This window comes from Antechinus flavipes, chromosome 4 (assembly GCF_016432865.1).
Source record: "Antechinus flavipes isolate AdamAnt ecotype Samford, QLD, Australia chromosome 4, AdamAnt_v2, whole genome shotgun sequence".
In the NCBI taxonomy this organism is placed as follows: Eukaryota; Metazoa; Chordata; class Mammalia; order Dasyuromorphia; family Dasyuridae; genus Antechinus; species Antechinus flavipes.
In genome coordinates this window covers 165,656,629-165,684,486 of record NC_067401.1, presented here as the reverse complement: position 1 = coordinate 165,684,486, position 27,858 = coordinate 165,656,629, and the positions used below count along the sequence as shown (strand labels likewise).

Genomic DNA, 27,858 nt, shown 5'->3' with positions numbered 1-27,858 from the left:
TTTGGAACCATTATCAGCCATGGAAAGGGTGGGTCAATATGCTCCCCAATTATTCCACTCATTATCCCTTTAATTTTTCAAACTGGGATACAGAGTTTATTATCTGTGTTTTATTTCTCAACTAGAATATAAGCACTTTGAGGGAAGAAGGTCTCTTTACTCTTTATTTGTATTCCCAATTAGCAATTAGCATATTGCTCAACACATAATAAGTGCTTACGTATTTTTTCATTCATTTATTATCTGCTACTATTATCATCCCTATTTTGTGGATGAGGAAATTGAGTTTGAGAGAAACTAAGCGATTTCGCCCATCTCCATGATAATACCCAGTGGCCTTTCAATAACTGAACTATGAGGACTATGACAAAAGTGCTCTGTAAGCCTTAGAGGACTGAGAGAAACTGCTATATGACACAAGTTACTTCACACTATCTCCCTTTGTCCTATTAATGAGCCCCTGAGGGAAGCCAATGTACTATAGCAATACTACTGGTACAGATAAAAGATCTGCTTCTGACACTTTAGGAAGTGTCTTGGATAGATCCTTTAATTTCTTTGTGCCTCAGTTTTCTCAACTGTAAAATAGGAAAGCTGGACTTAAAAAGTCAGCAAATCTGACTTTGAATACTAATTTCATTATTTATTACTTAATCATAAATAAGTGGATTAATCACTGAAAGTTTCAATTTCCGTATCAAATTGGAATGATGATAACTTGCACCATATGCCTCAAGGGTGCTGTGACGGGGAGAACTGTAAACTATAGAACAGTATGTAAACAGCAGCTATTTATTTTACTCTGCTAGACTGTAAGCTTTGTGTGGATGGAAGGATTACATCTTTATTTTCACTAACTGTTGGTTATTTTCCTAAATTTCCATAATTTAATTTATTCATTTAAAACTATCATTCTAAGGCGTTCAATAGGCTTTATCAGACTTTCTACATCAATTTACTGTATTCTACTTGGCTTCATACTTAAGTACATTCCCCTGCCTTCTTAATCTCTCCATTCCTGTGATAGCTAAAGCTTAGGCTGCTAAAGAATATCCCCTCAATCTCTCTTTTTCCTATTCCCTTCATTTCCATCTCCCCAAACATCTGACTTGAATTTTGTCCTCTGCTCTATAATGAACATTTTTAATCCTTGTTTAATCCTCTCCCTTTTTCACTCCTTCCTGGTGACACTGTTTCCCTGGAAACCCTTTTAAGTTATAATTGCACCTTAAACTCATATCATAATTCATATTAATCACTGATCTGTCATGGTGGTAGAGTCAGGAAATTCTTGCTCCTCAGTGCAGATTCAATTCAAATTTATCTCCAAATCCAAATTCTGATAGCTATTATAATAAGCCCAATCTCCCTCCTTCACAATGAGTTTAATGACTGGCTCATCCCCCTTCAATTTGTATGTTGGCATTCTATTAAACATCCTGCTTTCTTTTCTTTCCTTTTTTTCTTTTTAGGCAATTGGGGTTGAATATTTTGCCCAGGGTTACATAACTAATAAGTGCCTGAGGCCACACTTGAACTCAGATCCTCCTGACTTCAAGGATAGTGCTCTATCCACTGTGTCACCTAGCTGCTCAAAACATTCTATTTTCCATCGACTTCACTCTACTCCTACAATGTCTTTCATTCCACTTCAACTAATCTTTGGAATAACTTTGATCTTGCTATCATTGACAAGGGTTTCACTTTCATGTTCAAGAAATTTGAATTTCCTTTATCTGGTAATAATACTTTATCTTTATATTTGTTTGTATGCTTCTCTCCTTCTACGTCTACTCTTCATCCTCATTCCATTCTTCAGGTCCTAAAAATCTGTTATCTCTACTTTCCCAATCTTAACTCTATGGTGAGCCAGTTCAATTATATATTCTCTTTCCTCCCTTACTTCTTTGTTCTATCCTAGATCATATCTTGCCAAACTCACTCCACTATCCATTTTCTTCCTCCCTACTCATGTGCTGCCAAACTGGATGAAGTCACAAAACCATCCGACTATATAAATCTTATCTCAATAGGACCTTCACTGTAGCAAAACAACTTGTCTGTAATTGATCTAGACCTCCATACCTCACCAGTTGTTCCAAATTTTTTCTTTTCTCTTTAACCTTCTTATGACACTTTCTCTGTTCTGAGGACAAAATCTCACACATCACTGAAAAAACTTTGATCACTTGCCAAGAGCTCCCCTTTTCCTACTTCATATTCCTCTGACATTGCCCCTCCCTATCTTTTTTTATTCCAGTCTACAAGGAGGTTACTCTTCAGAGCTTGCCAACTCCAACTACTCTAATGTTGCTTTGGTCTCATCACCTCTCATCTTCTCCAGCAAACTGTCCCCAATTTGATTTCTCTCCCCTCCTCCCAATCTTCAATCCTTCCCTACCTACTGGCTCTTTCTCCAGTGCCTACAAAAATGTCAGAATCTGTTCTAGTCTAAAAAAACCCCAACCAGTCATTAGATCTTAACATGTCCACTAAGCTATCATCCTACAGAAGAAAACTGTAGTTTTCCTCTTCTCAGCTAAAGTTCATGAAAAAGTAACCTATACAACAAAAATGAATGTTGAAAACTCATGTAATTAGAAAAACAAAATACTCTTGAATTAAAAAAAAAGAAAAGAAAAAAGTAGCCTATATTCTTTTTTCTTACTATCTTCTAAAACTTCTGGTTTCCAACCTTATCATTCAACTGGAATTACTTTCTCCAAAAATATCAATTATCTCAATTTCCAAATCTAATGGTTTCTTCTCAATCCTTATTCTCTTTAACTTCTCTGTAGTACATGACACTGCTGATCATTTTTTCCTCCTCCATACAGTCTCCCACCTCAATGAGTTTCCAAAACTTTGTTCTTAGTTTTCATATAACTGTTACCTTTCATGGTACTACTTCATACCTCTCAGACTGGCTAAGATGACAGGAAAAAATAATAATGAATGTTGGAAGGGATGTGGGAAAATTGGGGCACTGATACACTGTTGGTGGAATTGTGAAATTACCCAACCATTCCAGAGAATAATATGAAGCTATGCCCAAAGGACATAGTACATACCCTTTGACCCATTAGTGCCATTACTAGATCTGTATCCCTAGGAAATCATAAAGGAGGGAAAAGACCCATATGTGCAAAAATGTTTGTAGCAGCTTTTTGTGGTGGCAAAGAATTAAAAATGAGTAAATGCCCATCAATTGGAAAATGACTGAATAAGTTATGGTATATGAGAGTAATGGAATATTATTGTTCTATAAAAAATGATGACCATGCTGATTTTAGAAAGGCCTGGAAAATTTACATGAACTGATGCTGAGCAAAGCAGTAGAACAAGTAGAACCAGGAATACATTTTACACAATCACAGCAAGATTATGTGATAATCAACTATGAAAGACTTGGCTATTCTCAGTTGTTCAGTGATCCACGGCAATCACAATAAACTTTGGATGGAAATCATCACCTGTATGCAGAGCAAGAACTATGGTAAATGAATGTAAATCAATCCATGCTACATTACTTTTTTTTTCCCTTTTTGTTTTTCCCTCTCATGGTTTTTCCCTTTTGTTCTGATTTTTCTCTCCCAACATGAGCCACAAGGAAATGTTTTTTAAAAATGATTGTACATGTATAATCAGAAAAAAATGTTCCCTTTTGGTATCTTTTGCCTGACCTTCATCTATGTCATACCCAGTAACTACAGTAGTATTCCCAAAAGTCTGTGTATATCTTTCAAATTAGATTCCCAGGAACATGTCAAACTCAAAACAGAACTTATCTTTCTCCAAAAACCATATTCCAAATCATCTAGGTTTGAAACTTTCATATTCAATCAGTCCCTAAACTTTGTATTCACATCTCTCACATTTATCCACAAGTCCTCATCAGCTTATATGATTATCCACATTGGTTTCTTAATTGGTTTCTCACTCCAATCCATCCTCCACACAGCTACCAAAATGATTTTAATGATCTTTTAAAAAATTATTAAATTCTATAATAGATCCAGTCAACACTTAATCTTGGTTGAAGACGACAAAAGATCAAAGTAAGAAATGCAGTGCAGGAATGGAATCAACAGCAATCACTGTCTTATCTCGCACAAAAAAAACCCTACTTTTTTTTTTGACCAGATATACTAATTCCACATTGACAATGGCACTACTTTAATGCTTTTAACTTTTCTAATTTTTCCTATTTTTTCTGTTTTTCTAAAAGCTAAATCCTTTGCATCCATTTCTTAGACCATTTATTAGGCTGCTATAGAAGCTTTTTACCACTTTAAAAAGAAAGTTCTTTCCCCTAAAGTCCTTCACACTGGTTTACTGAGGTTTAAACCTCAATTGGTTTAAAATCAGAAGATTTCATCAGCTCATTAAAGCTATCTTTTGTCTCTACACCCTCAGCCCCATGGGATTTTTTCTTCTGACTTTCAGTTGAAATCTCCCATCTATGTGGGCTTCCCTATTAAAACATGTGCTTGTTGAGAGGAGGGCCAGCCTTATTATTCTATTTGTTCTCATCAGTGAGCATAGTGCTTTGCACCTACTAAGCACTCAATAAAAGCTTTAATATTCATTCATTCATCTTGCAAAAGAACATGTCACTCAGCTTCTCCATCAATCAGATTTTTCTAAAGCGCAGGTCTGACCAGGTTATGCCCTTGCTCAATAAACTCAAGTGATTTTATTATTACTTCCAAAATCAAATTTGAAGTCCTTGGCATTTAAAGCCCTTCACAACCCATTATCTTCCTATCTTTCCACTTATCTTACACTGCTTTCCCTTCCATTCTACATCCACATTGGTGGATTCCTTGCTGCTATCCCTCATTCCTGGAATGTTCCTCTCTCTGAAATACTTGAGATTCCTTGATTTCCTTTCTTCCAGGAGGCCCCCAGTTGTTAGTGCCATTCCCTTTAAAATTATCTTCCATTTACTCTGTATTTATTTTATATGTTCTGATGGAGAGAGACAGACAGAATTTGTGTGTGTACATATGTATGTATAGTTTTGCTTTTTCTTTGTATCTTCAGTGCTTAGCATAATGCTTCCTGGAATACTATAAGTACTTATTAAATGCTTGAACTGAACATTATGCCCCCCACCTTCATCCCATTCAGCCCACATCCTAACTCAGTGGTCTAATCCTGTCATTTCTATCTTTGAAACATCTTTATATGTCCCTGCCTATCTATTCACACAGCTGCCACTCTGCACACCTGGACCACTGCAATAGCTTGCTAGTTGGCCTCCCTGCTTCAAGACTCTCTCTACCTCAGCCCATCTTTCACTAAGCTTAAGTTCTCCCTAACTTTGCCCCTCCCAACTCAATAAACTCCAGTAGTTCCTTATTACCTTTATGATCAAATTTAAAGTCTTCAGTCAGGCATTTAAATGCCATAATCTGGCCTCTTCCTACCCTTCCTTTCTTAATACACAATATTCCTCTCCATTCATTCTATGGCACACGATAGGGAATCAGTGATTGCTTGTCAGCAGACACAGTGATAGTTCCCACTAAAAAGCAGTCACGTCAAACATCTCTTAAATAGCACTAACTACCTCAAGAAGCCAGTCCAGGTTTCCCTTCCTTTTCCTCTGGCAGTGGCTCTCACCTGTTCTCAGCTGTTTGCTCACATTCCTCCTTGGTCAGGGTCATATCAGCTTCAAGCCTCTGGATAACCAGCTCAATCTCCTTGTCCCGGACTTTCCGAACTTCATCCTTCAGCTCTCGCTCTCGTTTCAGTAGCCATGCCTCCTGGGAGAAAACAGCAGAGATCCAAACAGATATTAATGCAGACAATTCTACTAAATAGTGGAATGCAAATTTTAAAAAAATGATTACAACTCCTAACTACATGCTGGTTTTCTTTTCTTTGAATCTAGAGAGGAGATGGAAGTAAGAGGACAGACAATGGAAGGGAAAGACGGGGATGTTTATTGACCAATGGAATAAGTACTGGCTTTCACCTCTTTCTTTAAGTAGTTGGCTTCCCAGGCTTCCTTCTCTACCTCCAAGCGTTCCTTCAGGGCTTTCATATCCAACTAAAAGACAAAGCAAAGTCCTATAATACAGATCCTACTGGTCACTCTCCACTCACCCCAGGGCCTGAGCTTCTACCTACTAGTGTTTTATCTGTAGCACCTTGAAGAGGAGCCTAGGTTTCCTGAAAAGTAGAAGGATCTAATGAGAAGCCCCTGGGTTGGAAGCCAGGAGACTCGGCAGAGTAAAACAGTGGCCTGAAATCTTAAGTGACTTTAGCATCCTTTGGACCCTAACAGAAAGAGTCACAAATAGTAGGTACCTGATTAAGGAAATCTGATTTTCCTAGATTAAAATGAGTTCATGCTGCTATTGTGAGGACAGAAGAATGCCCCTGGGTGGTTTTAAAAGAAGCTGAGGTGGGAGGGGAGGGAGAGACAAGGTGAGAGAGGAAAACATGCAGATAGAAGGAAAGAGACAGGGAGACCTGGTGCCGCCTTTCTTGCTCCTCTCTGCCCTTCTCATACTCTTCCCTGAGGGCCTTTGTCACCACACAGCTGTTTTCCTCAAGCTGCTGCTTCAGTTGCTCCAATTCTGCCCGCTGCCTGAAAGGCACAGTCAGAAGTGAGCAGTGCTAAGGAAGGTGGGGAAAAAAGAAATATGGAAAAGCCCATAGCTGGCAGGCTGGTGCTGGGCTAGCTCCAGAGGCCCATCCCACCTGCCCGTCCTACTTCCTGTGGCTTACCTGGCTGCTTGCTGGTTTAGCCGCTCTTTCTCTTCGGCCACCTCACTGTAGAGTCGGCGCCGCTGCTGTTGAAGGGCTTGTTCCTCCTCCTCCAAATGCTTCTCATATCTGTTAGGAAAGGGATTCTTCCCAGTTACACTCATTTCTGCTCAACCACTAAAGAGAGGATGTACTTCCCTCAATTCACTCCATTTGCCATAGAATCATTAAAGCAACAGGGAATGATCATCTTCTACTAGATGAGTCAACTCAGATTAACCCGGATATGTGTATGATGGGGTAAGGGAAAGTGAGGAAATTGTGGCAAGGTAAGCTAATAACAAGATGTAGAAACAGGGGAGTTCAGAAATTTGTTTCTAGTTTTGGAGAACATGTGAGTAGGATGTTGATCAAACTGTAAAGTTTGATAAAAGGAAACACTCCTATTTGCCAATTTCTAAGCAAGAAATATTCAAAAACGAGGGGATATATTGTAGGAGAGAATAATAGTGATAATAGTAATAGCTTAGATTTATATAATATACCATAGTTAATCACATACTTTATCATCATCTGTTTGATCCTTGCTAAAACAGTACAGCATATTTATATATGTCAGCCATTTTCAATTCTACTTCCCTATAGATCAGTTGTGAGGTAAAGTTAAGGTGAAAGGGGCCTTATCTATTATGCTGAGGTGGTGAAGGAAAATTAAAATTTATGAAAACAACATTTTCTTTAGCAAAGTAAGGTCTTTGAGTTTTTATATAGAAAGGAAGCTTGGATTACTTATTTTTATTATCTCCATATATGAGGGTTTTTTTCCTCTCCTAGGAGTCCTGAGTTTCAGGGAGAAAACTATAACAAACTCTCCACTATCCCCTTCTCTTAAAGTCTTAATTTTTGGGATCTGCTGGCTCAGAGTGAGTGTAAATAGCAATTGTTTTTCTGTTTTGGCCAGATATCCTGAGGGGCTTCCCCTCCCAGATTGTTTTTTTTTTTTTTAATTAGGTAAAAGATTCCATTCTTTTCCTCATTTCTTGCCTAAACTTAATAACTGAATGGACACTGCCTTAGTCAAACTGAGACCTGAAAAAGATCTTATCTTAAAAAAGACAAATCTACTACATCTAGATCCTTATCTCTATCTGATCACCAGACCCAGATAGCTCTGGAAGATAAGTACAGCAAGTGACCTTGCACAGCCCTCCCCCTTCCCTTAAATCCAATTCATTTGCATATCATGGCATCACCTCTCTGATGGCATGGTCCTCTTAGAGAAAAAAGGGCAGATGACAAATAGAATTCAGGCATGTATGATAATCAGCCATGTGAGGCCTCGGGAAATTAACTAAAGCAGTCTGGTCCTCAGTTTCTATCCCTCTGTGAAAGACATGTTCTTAAACCATGAAATGCCAAGAATGGGAGAGGACCTCAGAGTGTCCACATGTCCAACATCTTCATTTAATAAAAAAGCAAACAAGAGGCTTGAAGAAGAGAAGCTATGCCCAAGGGTCATGCAGTTAGCTAGTGGCAAAGTGGAAGTCAGATTTCCTGATTCTCAGCTCAGTGCTCTTTACCCCACCAACCAAAAAACCTTTCTGTAGGGACTGGAACAAGCCATAATTCTGCTCCATGCTTATGTTTCATCGTTTCAGTACAGATGGAATAATTATCACTCACCTCCTGACTTCAGGTACAGACTCAATTTCAATCTCATCAGGAGTCACATAATAATGGCGATAATAGCTAACATGTATATCTATCTACATATATATGCACATATATATGTATGTATATATTGCTTACAGTGCCAGGTACTGTGCTTCACACTGGATGTGTGATGAAAAGTATCTGGGACAGGATTTGAAAACAGGACTTTTGGACCTGAGGCCAAGGACTCTATCCACTACTCCAGCCACTATTCCCACCAGAAACCCTCCACGCACCGCTGCCGGGCCAGCTCCCTCTCCCGCCGTCCCTGCTCCTCTTTCTCTCGCTCCAAGTGTTCCCGTAGTTCTTCCGTCTGTTGCACATAGCGCTGAGCAGCCCGTTGATCTGACTGTAGCAGTTCAGCCTCATGTAGGGTCTTTAATTTCTTGATTTCCTGCTTGTGCTTGGCGATCAGCTTCTGGATCTCTGGCTCCAAGCCTAAGGTGAGGGGCATGGCACAGGTACCCCAAACAGAGCAAACAGGAAAAAGGTTCCTGCAGACAAGTTCAGGACCATGGGGATGGTCCTGGGGATGGAGCTCAAACCCTTCTCCCATCACCTTCCAAAATAATAAGAATACTTGGGCATTTGAATGGCAGGAAATGGGATCTCCTCCCACCCTCATGGAGAATTTAAAGAGGCAAATGTCACCAGAGAGCTAGAAAAACAGGACATTAAAACAGATGAGGTTAGGAAGCATGAACTGCCTTGGCCTTAGTATCAATGCCCCTGTTTCCTCTCCCTTCAGCTGCAAGGCATGAACAAAGGGTCCCAAAGTCTAGGCAAAGATTCCACTCTCTCCAGATCATTAAAAGATTCACAAAGTTCAAAGGAAGCCTGGAGGTTTTCTAGCCCTGTCTCCATCTCCTATAATTCCCTCCACTTTGGTCTCTTCTTGAAGGCTGGGGAGCCTGCTATTACCAAGGTGTCCTCTTCCCTCTGCTGGACAGTTCCTCTCCCAGCCAGAGGCAACCCTCTGACCTTTCAACTGGATCAGTCCTGCTCTCTAGAGCAGCACAGGAACATGTTATCTTATATATACAATGAAACCTTTTCAAATATGTGAATACAGTTATGATATTTTGCCTTTTTTTTTCCCCTCTTCACCAAGCCAATTCTTTCAACTGGTCCTCCTAGTATATAGTTTTCAGAATTTTTTCCCTTTGCCCAGGACAAAGATCTTGACATTTGCCATGGCAGAACAAAAACACCTACCAGAGTTGTACCCACGATGAATAAGATCTGAGAGAACACCTAAGTTGTCCTTGATGAATGTCACCTGAATCATGTCCTCAGGCACAGACAGAACTGACATGATCACTAAATCACTGTTAACAACAGATAACAATTCCCAAAAGTGGTCTTTTGGTTCTCCCTACCTCGAACAGTAATCTCTTTGATCTTTTTTGTTTTCTCATTGATCCACTTCTCTCTGCGGATTTTTTCTGTGGCACTCATTAGTTCTTTGAGTTTCTTAATCTCCTGTAAACAAGAAATGATGCTAAGGAACAGGACAAGAGAAGTGGAAAATAAAACCCACATTTTTTCACTGCCACCTATTTCCAGATATCTTACACCAGTGGAGATTTAGGAAGGTGTTTGGTTCCAGGTCCTAACAGCAGAACAAGAATAACATGCAAAACTGCCAGAGAATTTTAAGAAATCTAGACATCAATGCCAAATTACAGATTGCTGACTTTCACAAGGATTGTTCTCCCCATACAGGTGACTCTTTTCTTAGAGTACCTCACAATGAGTGCTTAAGGAATTCTGAGTAGGCTTATTCACATAAGATGATCTTCTTGGAATGTCAATAAAGTTGGGCAAAAACTAGTCAGTTAAGTGCCCAGAAGTGTGTCTACTAGACAAACAATACCTGCCCCAATGCTCCCAAGGAGGAGGCCAAGGGATGTCTGTTGAAATAGAATTTATCTACAGGTAAATGCCATAAAGACACCTCAAGTACTGAGAGCTGGCTTTAAAAAGGGACTAATTTTCAGTAGGTCAATCATCATCCTAACCCATTATGTTTTATATTTCTTTTGTAGTTTTTTTTTTTAAAATAAGCTATTTCCACAGGAGAAAGGAAGGGAGTAGAGAGCATAGATCCTGTGTGGCAGAAACTAAAATAGAAGTATTCAGAGGGAGGCAAGAGCTGGGAATTCAAATTTCAAATTTCTTCTCTCTGTCCCATCCACTGTCTTACTATATACTAAGATCTCCTGCCTCTCCCCTAAAACTGTTCTTCCATGATCATGTCCTTTCCTTGTCATTTTTTTTAACCTCCTCCCCAAGGTGAAAAATGGAACAGAAAAGATGGCATAGGTAAAATACAAAACAGCTTTGTAGAGCACAAGGTTGTGAGATTTCTCCCCTTATTCTCTATGGCCTCATCTAAAAAAGGGGCCACAAAAGGATACTAATAAAAATCACTCCAGAGCTTCCCAGTCCTATACTTAAATACAAGACTTTAGAAGTCAGGGATTTTTAACCTGTGAAATGTAAATCTGTTTTAAAAATTCATACTTTTTTTTAGCTTCTTGTAATCCTGTGTATTTTGTTATGCATTTAAAAACATTCTTCTCAGAAAGGGTCCATAGGCTTCATCAGATTGTTAAAGTAGTTCAAGGTTAAGAATTCCTAAAGCAAAGAATTGGGGAAAAGGCAACTGAGAGATAAAGTGGAAAAGTGGGCTCAAAGAACTATTCCAATAAAGAGTCACATCAGGAAACTGGAGGGTAGAACGGAGGTTTATGAAATACCTTAAGAAAGCTATCAAGTATATCAGTATGCACTTTGCATACATCTACATAAATTACACAACTACTATTCAGCATAAATTGAAATTAAATTATTGTCTCTTGAAATTTGTCTTTCTTAATTTCTTCTCCTGATTTCTTCTCATCTAACTCAAAGTCACTTCCCAAACAAACAAAAAAAAAATTAGTTTATTAGTATGCAAACGAATTGGGAACTTTCTCAATTCACCCATCATCATATCAGAGTGTAAAACAATTCCAGCATTTCTCAGGTAATATTTGTGAAACTATCTTGGTTTCAGCTAGCTTTGCCTATGATATATATGATTTGGGGCAGGGTTGCAAGATTTTGTAGATGCCATCCCTTGCCCCTTCAGTCCCTCCAAGAGTCTCAGCTGAGACAAAACAGTAAAAATTTCCCTTACACTAAGGCCTGAAGGCACACCACATCTGAGGAAATAGAGGGAGAGGGAAAGGAGGAATAAAGGAGGCAGTGAAACGAAAGCCTTGCTAGAACACAAGTAAGCCAGCAAAGGCAGAGCAGGTGAGGTGAGAAGAGGTCGGCAGGGCGAGCCCCACTCCCTCACCCTCGACGCAAGCCAAGGGGCTGGCCCCTCGCATCTCTCACCAGTTCATGCTGCTCCTGCACTTGAGTGATTCTCTTGGTGTATTTCTGGTCCACTTGCTTCAGCTCGGCTACGACTGCCTCGCACTTCTCACTCAGGACCTTCTTGTCGTCAATCAGCTGAGATTGGAGGAGGGGACCAGGAGAAGCCAATGGGTGAAGCTGCTAACTCAGGACCTACAGGTACTGAGGGGACACTCCCCTGACTTCAGGATTAACTCACAATGTGGCAGGAGGAAGGGAGCCCCAGAAAATAACCCCAGAAGAGAAGACTGGAGGGCAATATGTCCCAGGGAGTTTCATAAACAGAAATGCCTCTGTTCCTGAGGCTGAGCTTCCTGAGAGCAGCCCTTCTACTCTATGTCTCAAGAGAATCCTTAGGCACTTCAAATCAGGAATGGGGGGCTCTATGAGAAACATTCCTGAGAGAAGGTGGGCCTGAGGAAGAGCTGAATAAATAGGAACTCGGAAAGAGGAAGAACAGATGCACTGATCCAAGTACTGGCTGTGACATACAAGCTCAGGCCCCCAGAGGACAGTGTGTGATCCTAGCAAGAGCTGAGGAGATGTGGCAGCATCTACAGCACGCAAGGCCTCAGAACCAAGGTTCCCCCTTCCACTCCCAGCTTCCCCTATCTATTATGCCCTCTCTCCTCTCTTCTATAGTGACTAGTACTTGTGGCTATTTCCAGCCTGCTGACCCTATTCTGCTATCATCTTCACAGGGGTATTCTGTTGAATACTGTTCCTAGGAACAAATTTCTGAATTTGACAAAGTTTCCCAGTAACAAAAAAACTTCTAGTTCCTACAGCTTCTGAGCCGGGCCAACCTTTTCTTAATCAGGAAATACCTGTGTGTATCTGATCCACCCCAATGTTTAACTGCCCCTGTTCTCATGGACATATGGAATGGATATGGGTCAGAATAAAGGCAAGAGGAGATGAGACACATGCAGTCATTAGAAGTAAATACAAAACACCCCAGTTCCATCTCCTAAGACACCTTAGGAACACCTTATATCCCCACCTCAGCTTTCTATTCACTCCAATCTATCCTCCACAAATCTACAAGTAATTTACCTGAAGCCCAGGTGCTTTATTAAAATGTAGATCACTTCCCTTCTCAAAACACTCCACTGCTCTATTACGTCCAACATAAAATACAAACTTTTCTGCACATAGAGCTCTTTACAACCTGATCCCAACCTGCTTTTCCAGTGTTATAAAACATTATTAGCAATTCCATGAAGGGTCAGACTGGCCTTCTCTCTGTTCTTCACACCCAGCATTTCACTTCTTCCCTCCACAACTGCACACGCCTGGCAGGTACTCTTTTTTCACTTCTGCCTCTGAGAATCTCTGGTGTCCTTCAAGGCTCAGCTCAAGTGCCACTTTCTCCAAGGCCTTTTCTGATCCACCCAACAACTAGAGCCTTCCTCTCCAATCCCATAGAGGTATCTACGTCTATGTCAGCCTGCTGTCACACCCAACAGAATGAAGCTCCTTGAGGTAAAAGACTGTTTTACTCTTGTCTGTGTATGCCCCAGTGCCTAGCATGGTGCCTGGCACACAGCTGGCACTTAATGCTTGCTGAATGACTGAATAAAGCAGGAACAAGAATCACCCTCCCATTTTGCAGATGGGGAAAATGAAATTGGAGAGGGAAAGTGACATGTCCTCAAATCAATACAAAAATAATTGGCCCAGTCATGAGCCAAAGTACGGTTTTCTCAGTTTCAATCCCATAAACTACCTACTAGGTCCTGCTAGTTGCCATGACCACCCGGGGTTACCTGATCAATGAAGGCCAGGTGTCTCTGGATAGCAGCTTCATACTGCTCCCTCTGCAGCCTGAGCTGGAGATTTAGCTCCTTTTCTGTCTCCTTCACGTTGCGCACAGTAAGCTCTCGCTGCTGAGCCTGTCAATGGGGTTTCAGGGAAGAGGATGGGAGGGGAGGGGGGGGGTTGGCTGGTACCTGGGTTCAAATTAAAGGAGCAGAGGCCAGGATCAGAGGAGATGGGGCCGACCATGGGGCAACTAGAGAGTTCTAATTCTACTGGCGCTCATATTGGAAGGAAGCAATAAAAAAAAAAATCAAGAAACGTTAAGGAAAAAAAAAAAGCTGTCCTAATTTGATTCCCTGATTATGAGAAGCAAGTGGTTAATGTGCTGAATGAGAAAGCAAGGCCTATAAGACACACAACTCCTAACCTTCTTCTAATGAAGAGCAGAGGATGCCTTCTACTGCAAATCTTCTCAAGCAGCATTAAATCACAAACCTGGTCAATCACCCCTGGGGTTCAGTCTTTCCCACAATGGTCTAACCATCCCAGGGACAGAGAGACCTCTGCCTAGGTCTCTCTGAGCAGAAGGCCCATAGAGGCAATAAAGCAGGTTTAGATGAGAACAATCAGTCAATAAGCAAACATTTACTAAGCACCTATGTGTCAAGCACTGTGCCAGGTGCTGGAGAGATCTGGGGAAAGACCTCTTGAAAACATGGTTTATGTGGGAAATGTGGGAGGAGACGACCCACTTCCTTCCTCATAGTTCCTCAGAACAGAAAACACCTACGATGTGGAGGGAACTCCTATCCAAAAGGAAATATTCCCTTTCCTCAGGAAAAGCCTTAGCCCCATCCCATACTATCTCCCCCAAGCTGATTTCAGAAGCCCTTAAGAATTCTGGCCATTTCTGCCTAGGGTCACCCACCAATGCTGTCTGCAGCAGTGTCATAGCCTGCTTCTTCTCCTCCACCTCCAGCTTCAGCCTCAGCATAGAGCTGGTGACCTCAGTAGCCACAGCCGATGCCTGCTCCAAGTGGGCCAGTTCTTCTTCCGTCAGGATCCCCTGGGGGAAGTGGTAAAGGTTAAGACATAACAAGCACCATCATCTACCTAGCTCTAATGGAAATGGGTCATTATCTCTACTCAGATCCAACTGAGCACATATCACCTGCCTTTCCAGCACCCTTCCTTGTCACAGCTTTCCTACCTTCTGCCTCAAAAAACCCCCAATCTATTTGAGGTAACATTGCTAAGCAAAGTTCAGAATGCTGTAGAAAAAGTCTAAGATGTAAGGATGGTGTGTGTGTGTGTGTGTGTGTGTGTGTGTGTGTGTGTATCTTTGGACATATATGTATATGTATGTGTGTGTATATATAGTGCCCCAAATTCATCCAACTCTTGATTATTCACTTTAAAGAGGCAGGAGGGACAATGGTAGCATAAATTGAAATAGTCTATTTTTTTTTAATGCTATTTAACGTTGAAGTATGTACTAAGTCTATCATTCTCACTCCACTTGGATTAATCTTGAGATGGCTACATTTTCTGAATACACTTCAAATTGAGTTACACCAATAACTCCATCTTTTAACACACTGCCCTATGACCCCACTGCTACGTGGGGAAAGAATCCACTTGGTGACAATCTTCCACTGGATCCAGAGAAGAAGCACTGAAATTCATGCATTTCCTTGTTTGGGCTATTATCAAAGGATGCTCCGGGGTTAGCAGAGGCTCACCTCCCGAGGAATGGCTGAGGCCACAGAATGGGGTCGTTCCTGTTCCGACTTCTCCATCTCATCTAAAAAGCTCATGATACTCTGAAGTTTAGCTTCAGAAAGCAATGCCCCATCCTCTGGGACTCCATGTGGTGGATTCAGTTTCCCAAATTTTTCTAAGTTGTCAGCTGTTAAGGAATTAGAGCCAACTTCCTGTAGAAAGTTAAAAGGAAAAGGATAGGATAGGGTAAAGGAAGCAAAATAAATATTATTTGTTTTTTTTTTAAACAGATCACATCAGAGTAATTTAGCAATCCCAAGAAAAGGTATCTGCCCACTGATCTGGGAAGTAATCTGCATTTTTTTGGTACTTGCTTGTGATGAAGGAGAAATGCACAAAGGCAGCAGTGCTCTATTATATTAGAGATTTGCTTTTGGAAGGTCAAATTACTCAAAGCACCTCCTCGGGCACTCAGGACCTAATGGAAAACAAAACTCTCTCCTTCTCCATCTCTACCTTTCTGTGTGTGTGGGTGTGTGTGGGTGTGGGTGTGTGTGGGTGTGTGGGTATGTGTCTGACTCCATGTAAACAGATTCCCCTAGAAGAACTGCCACTATTAACATGAGATGAATAGACAAAGAAGGGAAAAAAAGCTGTTATTTTCCTTGTACTTCAAGCTGAAAAGCTTTGCACTATATGCCTATCATCCCAGTATCAGCCTAGTTGGCTCTGAAGAGGCTCATCATTAGAAGACTGCCCATCAGATGACCATCTCTAAGATATGGAGGGCTACAGTGATGTCATGCAGAATGAAACCCCTCCAGATTAATGGTGTTGATGATCATCTACTGTTAAGTTATCTATGATCTAATAAGCTAGTCCTTGGATGAGAAACATAACAATCCAAAATCTTTCCAGCTTGAAAGGAACTACAACAGCTTATGTGCTGTATTTAGGAAATTGATGAAGAAGTATCAGGGGACTTTAGTGAATTTCTCAATATAGAACTAATCCAACAAGAAGCTGGGAGAGAAAAGAACATTATTTCCTTCTGGCCCAGAGCTTACAGATGCTAGCATAGAATGCTGATAAGATGATTTCATAAAGACATTAGGAAATAGGCTAAGGGTCATCATCATACTTTATTGGGCCAACCTTTTATAAGGTTAGTCTCATCCAGCTCTGTTCAGATGCCCCCCAAACTTAAGATGAAAGATCAGTGACAGTTTTATTCTAATTCTCTGTTCTCCCACAATCTGAGCTTCCTGGGCCTAGATTACTTTAGATTTGACCCTATGAAGTGGAAGACTGGAGTGAGATATGCACAGAGGTAAACTCTCTGACTCCCTTTAGTTACCCCATCAATCCAGGAATATTTTTCTTTTTTATAAGTCTTTGGTTGGGTCAGCTGCTCTGGTTCCTCTTCTAACAGCTTCAGGGTTTCCAGCAGCTCATTAAGAGTCACCTTGGCCTGGGGTCTGCTGGCTGCTGTGACCTCAGTATCCAGGCTGTCACAAACAACCTCATGAGAGATTATGTCCTACAGTCCAACAGGGATAATATGGAGAAAAGAGAGAAAGAAAACAAGCATCTAATTAACCAGCCAAAAGCATGCCCCAAACTTAAGCTAGGTACTGCCAGAGAAGAGAGTCAGGGGTCTACTCTCTTACTATGGATGAACAGACTCGGTGTGTACCATTAGTTTGAAAATTAGGTTTATTCCTTCACTAATTTTCTTAATTCCTAGGTCAATAAGAGAATATTAGGTTGAGAGTTAGAAGACCTGGCTTTTTGTCCTGGCTTTGCCACTTAATAATTGTAAGGTCTTGGGCAAGTCCCTTAAACTTGAAGCCTCAGCTTCTATATGTATAAAATGTGGATTTTACTCTCATGCCTTCACCTCACAGGGCTACAGTGAGGCCACACATGATAGAGCTTTATAAAGTATTGCACAACATATGCCAACATCACCATCATGGCTGGCACTTTCCCTTAGAGAAAAGCAAACTCAATACACAGGGATGACTATGCAATCTTGGCTTCTGCTCTCTGGCTGAACAAAAGCACCCACTACAGACTGAGGGAATCTTATTGCAGCAATGGAAGGAGGCAGGGAAGAGGGTGAATGGTGAAGGTCAGACAAGAAGAGACTTATGGCACATGATAATCAGTGCAGGAATAAAAGGGCTGCCCAAAAGACCTGTGGCTTATCTTCTGGAGATTTACAAAGATCTGGGGAAGACTCAGGGACTGGGTGGAAGTACTCCTCAGGTTCTGTAGCACGGAAGTTAGCACCTATAAAATAAGAAAGAGAATGAATATATAGAATAAATATATAGTCAATATTCAGATTCAGAGCCCTCTTAGATTTCCTACCTATTAGCCCCCTAAGGCTTTGTCAAAAGCAGCCACAGAGAGGGAGCAGGGCATGCATGGATGCAATGGCTGGCTATCAGATATGCGATACAGCATTATCATAAGATATTATAATCACTCCCTCCCAAATGTAATATGAGAGATTGTGCCTTTACCGATGTCAGAGCTTAATAGAGTGTAAGTCAGGGCCAATGCAGAGAATCCAAGACTCTGAACCTCAATACTCGCTTGAGCTATCATTTCTCTACTAGCCCTGGGGTCTATCTGAGCAACCCACCTGCGTTGTTAGCTTTGATGCTGCTGTTTGCCAGGCTCCCATTCTTCAGGGAGGCTGTCTGTATGGACCTTTTTTTTGATGCCTTCCTGGTTTCCTTCAGCTGCTCCAATTCAGTATCTACTGCCTTTTGGGATGCTCGTTTCTGCTGGAGTTCCTGCCATGATAGGATATGTTAACAGTTCACAAATCAGGGAGAAAGATTCTTTCCATTTCCTGTAAGGAGCACTACATTGAGAAGCCCTGTTGTGTTTGGGAAGGAAAATGGAGAGCAAAGAGTCAACTGGGTTACAGTAAATCAGAGAAGTCAGCACTGAAGGTGACTTCACTGAGAACGATTTCCCCAAGGATTATTATCCTGACTTAAAATGCCCCAGAACTTGTATTTTGGTTAGAACTAGAGCTTTGAAAAAAGATGTGCATTTTGTTTGCAACACATCACCTCTTTCCAACCTGTCTCCAAAAGACTACTCTCCTAACCTTTCCCTTCTTATAGACACTATTGCTTCTGGCCATTATGAATGGATTTTCATTTGCTTGGACTATCATACTGAATGGTATCCCACAAGAATAGCCTGATCCAAAACAGATTAAAGACCAGAGGTTTACATATTTGGATTCTGACCCATCCTGTAGCTAAGCTACCTGAATAGCAGCTTGTCTGGCCTGCCGGGCTTTCTCTTCCCGAATTTTCTTTCTCTCTAAATCTTTCTGTGGCTCCAAGTCGAAGATGTTCCCTTCCAATTGTTTTTGTTGTCTTTCCTGCAGAACAAACAGAATAGGAAATGAATTTCTTCATTCTTGAGACAAAGTCTCTTGAGAACAAATTAAGTTCCTAAATAACATAGCAAGTAAATACATGGATGTTGAAAAGGGTCACCTTAAAAGCTACTCCTAGATTTTTGATTTCTAGAAGATTTAGGGAGCTTAAAGCCATTAAGTATTTTTACATGTCAGAAGGCCTTAAATGCCTTATAGTTCTAAAGCAGTTTGATCTCTGGATTTTAAAAATCCATTAATATAAAAAACTTGTCATCCAAAACCAGTCCCTCAGACAATTCTCTCATAAAAACTATCACTAAGAGGGCCTAGATGACTATCATTCTACAGAAAATGACCAGGGCTAAGCAGCCTTGCCTGCTCTATCCAGATCTTGTCACCCTGTCCTTTTCCTTCAGTCAGAATCAGAACCCAGTAGGAATGAGAGGGGGTGGCAACATAGATTGTAACTATGTGTGACAGTTTAAATACATGATGCTACCGAAGCTTCTGTCACCTCAGAATCTGCCACTCTATAGAAATGAAACTTATACCACTGATATATGGGTACCCCACACATCCTCTGGGATTGTAAATTATGTGAGTATGGGCTCACATCCATGACCTTTCATACTGACCTTTCTCTTGGATGTTAGCAGGTGTTCCAGGAGGGATGCACCAGCTCGATGTCTTTGTGCATGGTGTCGGTACCAACGCTGAATGGTAATGGCAGCTAAATTTACTTGATGGATAAACCTATAAGAAGGAAAAGGTCAAGATCAGATAGGATGCTTATTCACTTCTCCATTATTGTGACAAAAAAAAGCTTACAATGCTGTGATTACCTCTTAAATTTCTCTAATGCCTATATCCAAGCATACAAAATATGGCAGGATTCACATATCTAAAAGCATGTCACCTATAAGTGATTTACATAGTCTAATATAGATCATAATTGTCTATCCTCAAGGACTTGAAATATAGTGCAAATTATATATAAATACAGAGAAGAGCAAACAAAGTAATTATCTGAATTTGGTAGGGTGGTGAAGAAAGGCTTCTTAGGGGAGGTAAACTATCATGTCTTGAACACTGAATTTCATTATTTCTTTTCCTTTCTGCTCATTTCCAAATATCCAGAAAGCTAACAGCCAGACTGAGGGGATTACTGAATAAATGAACAAGATCACCAAAATCTTTGACTGACCACCCATAATCTATGAGCCACAGACAAACACCACCAAAAAATCCCTAGCCTATGTCTTTCTGTCCATATGCTATCCATTTTTGTCTTTTCAATTTCCAGGAGACAAACTCCCTTTACCCCTCTACCTCCATTTCTATAATTTTCCATTGTGCTTTAGACTCATCGGTTGCCCTTCTGATCCCAAGAATCCTCTCCTGCCCAGCTATTTCCCAGAGGGCTTGGCTCACCTTTCTGCTTCTTCTTCTGTTACTTCCTTCCTTTTAAGCAGTCCTGCAGTGCTGCTAGTATTATTCCGAGTCACATTATTATTGCTGGATAAATTTTTCTGAGATTTCATAAAACTGCTGCTCTCATTGTCTTCATTGGTGGTTGCCTTGATGATGTTGCTAAAAGAGGAAAAAAGCATCAGTAGTTTTATCACAGGGCTCCTTTTACACTAAAAAAGTTCACTGTAGCTTACACCTGCTTGCAGGCCAATAACTGCATAAAAAGGCAACAATGGCTGGCTGACTTGCTGAGCTATCTGAGCTAAGAAATTAAGAGAATGAATAAGTCTATTGTAAGAGCAGTGGTTGGAAAAAAACTTAAATGGTTTTTCATGTTAAATTTTTTTTTATCATAAACAATCATTAATAAACATTTAAATATAAAAACAAGAGGAATGTATATGATACTGTGAACTTGTTAGTTTTAAAACATGATCAGAATTGCTCTATTTGTATTCTTTTCCACATTTAAATTTTTTCCTTTTGATCTTGTTTTGCAACTATTATTGCCTATTAACTTATCTCCTTCCCCCCCCAACACACACAAAAAAACCCCCACACCTTGACACCTCAGAGATCTTAAAGATCTCTCCCTCCTATTCTTTGATTCTAAGTGATTCCCATATCATTAGTTTCATTCCTTATCTCTAATGGTGAAAAGACAATGCCTATTAATAGGGGGTTTTGTACTGCCCAGGGTAAATTTCAAGAACAAATTGGTCTCAACCTGCTGGAAGTTTTCCCCCATACTTTTTCCATCTGCTAACCACAATCAAAATAGCAGGGTAGATGAGATTTATAAGGAAAAAAATTATTGGTCATTTTCATCAAAAGTCCTGCTAGAGATATCTATGCTTGCTAGCCTTTACTTGCTGTGGCTTGAAAATGAACAGCAATGAGTCTTTGTAACCCAAAAAGCCTCTAAAAAGGAACCAGGATAAACAGGTTCTTTTCAACAACAATGATCCTCTTCATTTAAACCCTTGCAAGTTATAATACAAAACATCAATTTAATCTTTAGGTTGTACAGAGATAGCATATACTCACACTCCAGCTAAGGCTAAAAACTTCTCAAAAGCCCAGGCAGAAAATGGAATATAAGAGACAGTAACTGTGGTGTCTATGATGCTGGTCAACCTATGGTGGTTTTTATGTCAGAATTCCCACTACTGCTATAGGTGGCTGCTACTACGATTGGAAAAGGGAATAATCTTGGAACTGACTTCTCTTTTCTTGGCACATATTTCCTCTCCTGTATTCAAAAGGGAAGGTAGGGAACTTATACTTTTTAAAGCATCTTTTCTGACCCTTCTATTAATCCAATAAAGACCCTCATTTAGATTTTGACAGGTTACCAGTGCCTAAGAGCATCTCAGGGGCTGCTGATCAATTAATTACACTGAATTGTATCATGAGTAAATTCAGTGACTAGACAGAAGAACATTCTCAGATCCTGAATGAGGAAAAAAACAGAAAGGAGGCTCTTAGAGCAACAAGTAGATTTGAGAGGTGGTTTCCTCTTTTGGCAAGGAGTCTGATGGCAAACTACTCTTCTAAGAAAAAAATCTTACTACTTATTTGCAGAAGAGGTGGGAGAAAGGAACAAGGGTGGAATGAGAATATAAAGGTGAGAAAACAGAATGTTGAACATGAACAAGACCTCTTTATCCTTACAGAATATCAGTTTTAAAAGAGACCTATAAGGTCATTTAGTCCAATATGTACCTAACTAAGAATCCTTTCTACAAAGTATCCTATTAGTGGTCATTCAGACTTAACTAGAAAACTTCAACAGAAGAAATCTACTAAGATTTCTCCTGAATTAGCTCATTCTACTTTGGGACAACTCTAATTGTAGAAAGATTTTTTTTAGATCATATCTAAATCTGCCCCTCTGACCTAGTATTCCTACTTCTTCTTTCTGTGTCCAAATAGAACAAGATTAATCTCTCTTCCCCATACCATTCCTTTAAATATTTGAAGCAAATTATTATGTTTTCCTTAGGTTTCCAGGCTAAATATCTGTAATTCCTTCGATTGATCCTTATAAAATATGGTCTCCAGGGCCTTCACTACTCTGCTTGCCCTTTTCTGTTTGTCAATGTCATTCTCAAAATGTGATGCTCGGATCTGAATACAACACTGTAAATGGGGACTAATTAGGACAATACCATAGCTTTCTATGTTCTGGACACTTAATTCAGACTACATTGGTATTAGTGGTTCATCTGAACTTGCAATCCACTAAAACCCCTAAATCTTTCTCATGTAAACTATTATATAACAATACCACTCTGATATTGTATTTGTGAAGATGATTTCTTATTTAATCCAAGTACAGGAATTTACACATTTACCTCTATTAAATTTCATCTCGTTAGCCCTGAACTATTGTTTAAGTATTTTGATATTGGCCCAAGTCAAAAGAACAGTCTTTATTCTTATTTTTTATGAATGTCTCTGTCTTCAGTTCTAGACAGAAATGATTTGGATCTCAGTGGTTCTAATTAGAAACAATTATGAGATTATCTATCTTTATGTCACTTGTGATTACTTGGTGCCATGAAGGCTGACCATCCCTCAAAGCAGGAACCTCCTGAGAACAAAATTATCTTACTGCTTTCCTCTACTACTTCTGAACTATACTTTCCCTGTGCCTGAGCTGCTGACTCCATACGAGGTTTTCTTTTCTTTTCTTCCTTGGGCACAACTCTCCTTGCTCTTCAGGAAGTGGTCAAGGATAAGAAGAAAGCCTACTTGAGGGATGAAGCAGCCTGGTTAGAACTCTTGGGTGGAGGAACTTTGTCTATGGTGTTGTAGTTGTTATGTACCATGGTGGTAACACAGTTGCCCACAGCTCCCTTGTTGCTCCTAATGAAAAACAGAGAAAAACATGTTATAGCTTGCTGGATCATTGAGTATTCTCCATCAGTTAATGCCACAAATGAGGGGTTCTTAACTATTTTTGTGTCATGGACTTTCTCAGAATGTTTTTAAATACATAAAACAGACAAAATTATAAGGGAAACCAATTATAATGAAATAATAGTGTAATAATCAAAATATGTGTATTTTTTAAAAGTTCATGGATACCAGGTTAAGAAACCCTGCCACTAAATGTCCACTGTGAGCAAAATTTTATATTAGGCACTGTGAGAATAAAGGAGATTATACAAAAAGATTTACCTCATGCCCCTCCAAAATGATATCTTAAAGATCCAGGGTATGAGGCCACCTCACAGTAAAGACTGCTTTTTGTTACTGTACTAATTTTACTTTGTAGAAAATAGCATTATAAGGAGATTCTACATACTGCCACCTGCTGATGTGTGTATATAGGTGGATCTTTTAGGTTTTTGAGTTTTTCAGTGAAGGAGATAGTACTTGTAAGCTACTCAAAAAGCTAGTGCTCAGGACAAAAGCAAAAATTAGCCACATAGAAAAAAAGAATAGAGAAGAAAAAGAACTCCCAAATATGGAAGAGAAAATAAAGGAAATTATTAGAAACTATTTTGAATACTGATATCTTAAATAAAACAGATAGATACTTACAAAAGTATGAAATATCCAGATTGACAAAACAAGAAACAAAATTCAAATAACACAAAATCAAGGGGGAAAAAAATCAGAAAAAAATAAAGGAATTCCAATAGAAAAAAATTCAGAAACAAGTTGATTTACAAATAAATTCTATCAAACATTCAGAGAACAATTTAATTCAATATTACATAAGTTCCTTGCAGAAATAGGAAAAAAAAGATAAATAAGGTTCTGATAACTAAACCAAATAGGCAAATTAGAGAAAGAAATCTATAGATTAGAAGATCTTAATCTGGAATCTGTGAACTTTAAAAAAATTTTGACAACCATATTTCAATATAATTGGTTTCTTTTATAATCCCATATATTTTATTTTATACATTTAAAAACATTGGGATAGTTCCATAAACTTTCAAAAACCATTGTAACAGACCAATATCAAATGGATATTAATGCAAATTTTTAATAAAATATTGAAAAAAAGATTTTAATTACATTTAAAATATTTTATCTATAACCCAGATTGCACTGATAACCAGCAATGCAGAATTGGTTCAACATTAAGATAACTATAAACATAACATACTATAATATCAACAGCAATATGACATAATTACAGCAACTGATGTAGAAGCAAGCAGCTTTGGAAAAAAATGTAATTGTCCTGAATGTTAAAACCATTAAAAACCTTAGGACTAGGCTCTTTTTAAATAAGTGATAAAAAGTATCTTTCTAAAACAAAGACTAGAGGACTTCTCAATAACACCCCTAAACAAAGCAAGAATTCCTATTAATACCACCATTATTTAATCCAGGTCTAATAACTATTGCAATAAGACAAGAAAAAATAAATTGAGCAAATGAGCATGGGCACAGTGAAAAAAAAAAAGCTTATTCTTTGCCCATATAGAGAACCCTAAAGAGTCAACTAAAAACCTGAAATAACTTGAGCAAACTAGCAAATATTAAAATAAATCTACAAAAATCATCAGCCTTTATGAATATTATCAACAAAATCCAGCAAGAAGTGACAGAAAAAATTGTTCATGGTTCGGTTATGTCAACCTAATTAAAATAACATACTACCTAAATTAACTTATAAATTTGATGCTACAGTAATCAAATTATCAAGGGCTACTAGAAATAGAAAAAAAAATTAATGTTCATCTGTAGGAACAAAAGGCCAAGAATTTCAAGGAAAATAATTGAAAAAGAAATTGGAAAGATGACCTAGCAGTACCAGAATGCAAACTATACCACAAAGGAGTAATCAAAATTATTTGGTATTAGTTTAAAAGCTGAAAAACTGGCCAATATATGATATTAACTACATATGATCAAGAAGCAACTTGGCACAGAAACAAAGTAAAACACTCATTATTTAATACATAATGCTGGGAAAGGGAGCAGACAGTGAAGAACAGAAAATGCAGTGAGCTCCCCATAAAAACTCCTCCAGAAAGATCTAGAAACACACCACACTGAATACTCAAGGAGAAAGCCAAGAAAAAGGTCACAATGAATTGTTTTTCTAGCCCAGTTTGGCATTGGAAAACAGACAGAGAAGTCTGGGGATAGGGTCTGACCACAAACCTATCATGCAGAGAACTGCAGCCCTGGGAAAGGTTATGCACAAAGGCAAGAAGGGTCCCAGCTTCATATCAGAGTACCATAATCTCATGCAAGGTATAGGAAGAATTGCCAACTTGCAGCTTTTTCACTCACTTCCCATTTCAGGGTTACAGATTAGGTAGATTGAGGAAGAAACCTGCACTGATATATTCTGAGGTATGAAGCAGTTGCAGGCCATATGCTTTGTACAAGAGAAATGAAGTTCAAAAGTAAACTTCAAAACTTTTTGAAGTGCAGCTCAAACACTGAGCAGAGCAGGTTACAAATTCTGGCCCAATCTGAAGCTTACAGAGGAATAACCAGGACATTGATCCTAAACCAAAAAGAAGCCTGCATTCTATCATCATGAATCTGCAGCTTCCCTATTGCCAGATGGGGCTAAGGCCACAGAAAATTATTGTGTGTCAATAATTAATAATTATTAAGAATTAATGAAGGCAAACCATTAACTGGGAAGAAAAAATTTTTGCAGCAAATTTCTCTGGTAAAGGTTTGATATCCAAAATATAAAGGAAATTGATCCAAATGTACAAAGGAGAAGTTCTCCACTCCTCAAAAAATAAGACTAGCAGTTCCCAAAAGAAAACAAGTTATCAAAAACCATATGAAAAGATCCAAGTCACTAATAAAAGAAATGCAAATTAAAATAAAAGTGAATAATAAAAATTGAAAGTGCCTACTTCACAGCCATCAGATTAGCAAAGATGACAAAAAAAGAAATGGCAGTTGTTAGAAAGATTAAGGGAGGAGAAGCACACAAATTTACTGCTACAGCAGGGGAATTGTAAACTGGTCTCACCACTTTGGAAAGTAATTTGAAACTATGCCCCCAGAGTCACTAAAGTATACATAACTTTTAATAATACTGGTTGGCCATATACATCAAAGAGATTATAAATACAAGGGAAAAGACCCATTTAAACAAAAATATGGAAAGCAGCATTTTTTTATTGTAGCAAAGCATTAGAAACAAAGGAGAGACTCATCAGCTGGAGAATGGCTAAACAAACTAGGACATCTGCATAACACAATGTTATTATATCTAGAGAAATGACAAAATTATAAGATTTAAAGACTCCTTAGAATTCTAGGAAAATTTGTATGAAATGATGGAGAGTGAAATGAAAAGAGGCAAGAAAACATTTTGTATAATGTAAAGGAAAACAGCTAAGACAGATTCAGGAACTCTGATCAATGAAAGGATCAATCATAACTCTAGATGCTTCTCACCTTTGGCTGGGAGGTGATGGACTAGAGGTTAAGAATGAGACATACATACAGAAAATGTATTTTTTTGGTTTTGTTTGAATACACTTATTTGTTATGAGAGATGGTTTTTATGGTGGGAAAGGGAAAGAAACATGGATAGTTAGTAATAATAATTTTTAAAACAGAGGAATCAAACAAACTTTTTTTTAAGAGATCTTTTTTTTTGTTTGTTTTGTGCTTTTTTTTTTTTTTTGAGAGAAAATTGGGAGTAAGTTACTTGCCCAGGGTCACATAGCTAGTAGTAAATATTTAGTGTCCAAGACCAGATTTTAATTCAGGTTCCCCTGATTCCCAGGTTGGTGCTCTATCCATTGCACCATCAAGCTGTCATCAATCAAACATTTCTTACAATATACAGAAAAAAGCAGAAGGAAGTCCAGGAGACACATATAAGCAAGACAGTGTTGGAACTGATATGTAAAATTTAATAAATACCTAAAAAAACAACCCTGAGATGTATGTAATAGCTTTATGATGCCATGTAAAATCCTTTTTTCCCCTTCTTTGTATAAAAAGTTCATATCTGTTAATGTTTTTCAAATGCATAATAAAATTTTTAAATTAGTCTTTTCTTGGTAAGACATTCAATCAGCTAAAATAATTATAAATATATTAGTATGTTATATTGAAAGCAATAGGAATTTAGTTTTTTAGATCTGCCTAAACTGTCATTAGATACAACTAAACACAATAATACATTTCAGCAGATAAAATACTGATTTAATAAATTCATGCCTTTATTTTTGACTACAAAACAATCTTACGACACAGATCTATTTTTCATATACTTAACTAAAATGAAATAAATCCATGAAACTTTTAAATTACGTTGCAGTTTATTTTAAAATGACAACTGAAACTACATATTTCAATGTAAAACAATTTTATTCAATTTTTTAGCTTGTACAAGTCTGGTATTTCAAAATAAGAAGAATTTGTTAGTATTGTTAAGAATATTAAGTTATTTCTATTTCATATGTGGCAAAACTCAAACACTCCTTTGTTGTACCTAACAGATCAAAGAAATGACAGTTAAATACCTATTATATATTTTATATATATATACCTACTATAAATTTTTTTTGAAGATAGAAATCATGTCTTTTTAGTCTTCCTTAATCCTAAGCAACATCAATATTTCCACATATCCTGTCATCTTATAGTTTATAGACTTCAACAACTTGTCTGAATGTACTCTAATTTATGTCTTT

At 38.6% G+C, this 27,858-nt stretch overlaps 1 protein-coding gene across 4 annotated transcripts in view; it reads right to left on the bottom strand.

Annotated features, from left to right (window-relative positions):
- CEP131 (centrosomal protein 131) overlaps positions 1-27,858 on the bottom strand; it is a 53,882-nt gene that overhangs the window by 5,786 nt on the left and 20,238 nt on the right. For 3 of the 4 annotated variants that reach the window (XM_051995403.1, XM_051995402.1, XM_051995405.1), the window contains 17 exons: positions 22,964-23,077; positions 20,168-20,326; positions 19,372-19,489; positions 18,620-18,736; positions 17,978-18,131; positions 17,525-17,619; positions 16,682-16,864; positions 15,345-15,536; positions 14,531-14,668; positions 13,611-13,736; positions 11,821-11,937; positions 9,813-9,915; positions 8,670-8,871; positions 6,742-6,849; positions 6,484-6,601; positions 5,984-6,058; positions 5,629-5,771 (listed from right to left, as the gene is read on the bottom strand). In XM_051995403.1, the coding sequence (XP_051851363.1) occupies positions 5,629-5,771; positions 5,984-6,058; positions 6,484-6,601; positions 6,742-6,849; positions 8,670-8,871; positions 9,813-9,915; positions 11,821-11,937; positions 13,611-13,736; positions 14,531-14,668; positions 15,345-15,536; positions 16,682-16,864; positions 17,525-17,619; positions 17,978-18,131; positions 18,620-18,736; positions 19,372-19,489; positions 20,168-20,326; positions 22,964-23,077 (2,262 nt within the window). The remainder of the gene's footprint in view (positions 1-5,628; positions 5,772-5,983; positions 6,059-6,483; positions 6,602-6,741; positions 6,850-8,669; positions 8,872-9,812; positions 9,916-11,820; positions 11,938-13,610; positions 13,737-14,530; positions 14,669-15,344; positions 15,537-16,681; positions 16,865-17,524; positions 17,620-17,977; positions 18,132-18,619; positions 18,737-19,371; positions 19,490-20,167; positions 20,327-22,963; positions 23,078-27,858) is intronic. The other variant, XM_051995404.1, reaches the window with a different exon arrangement.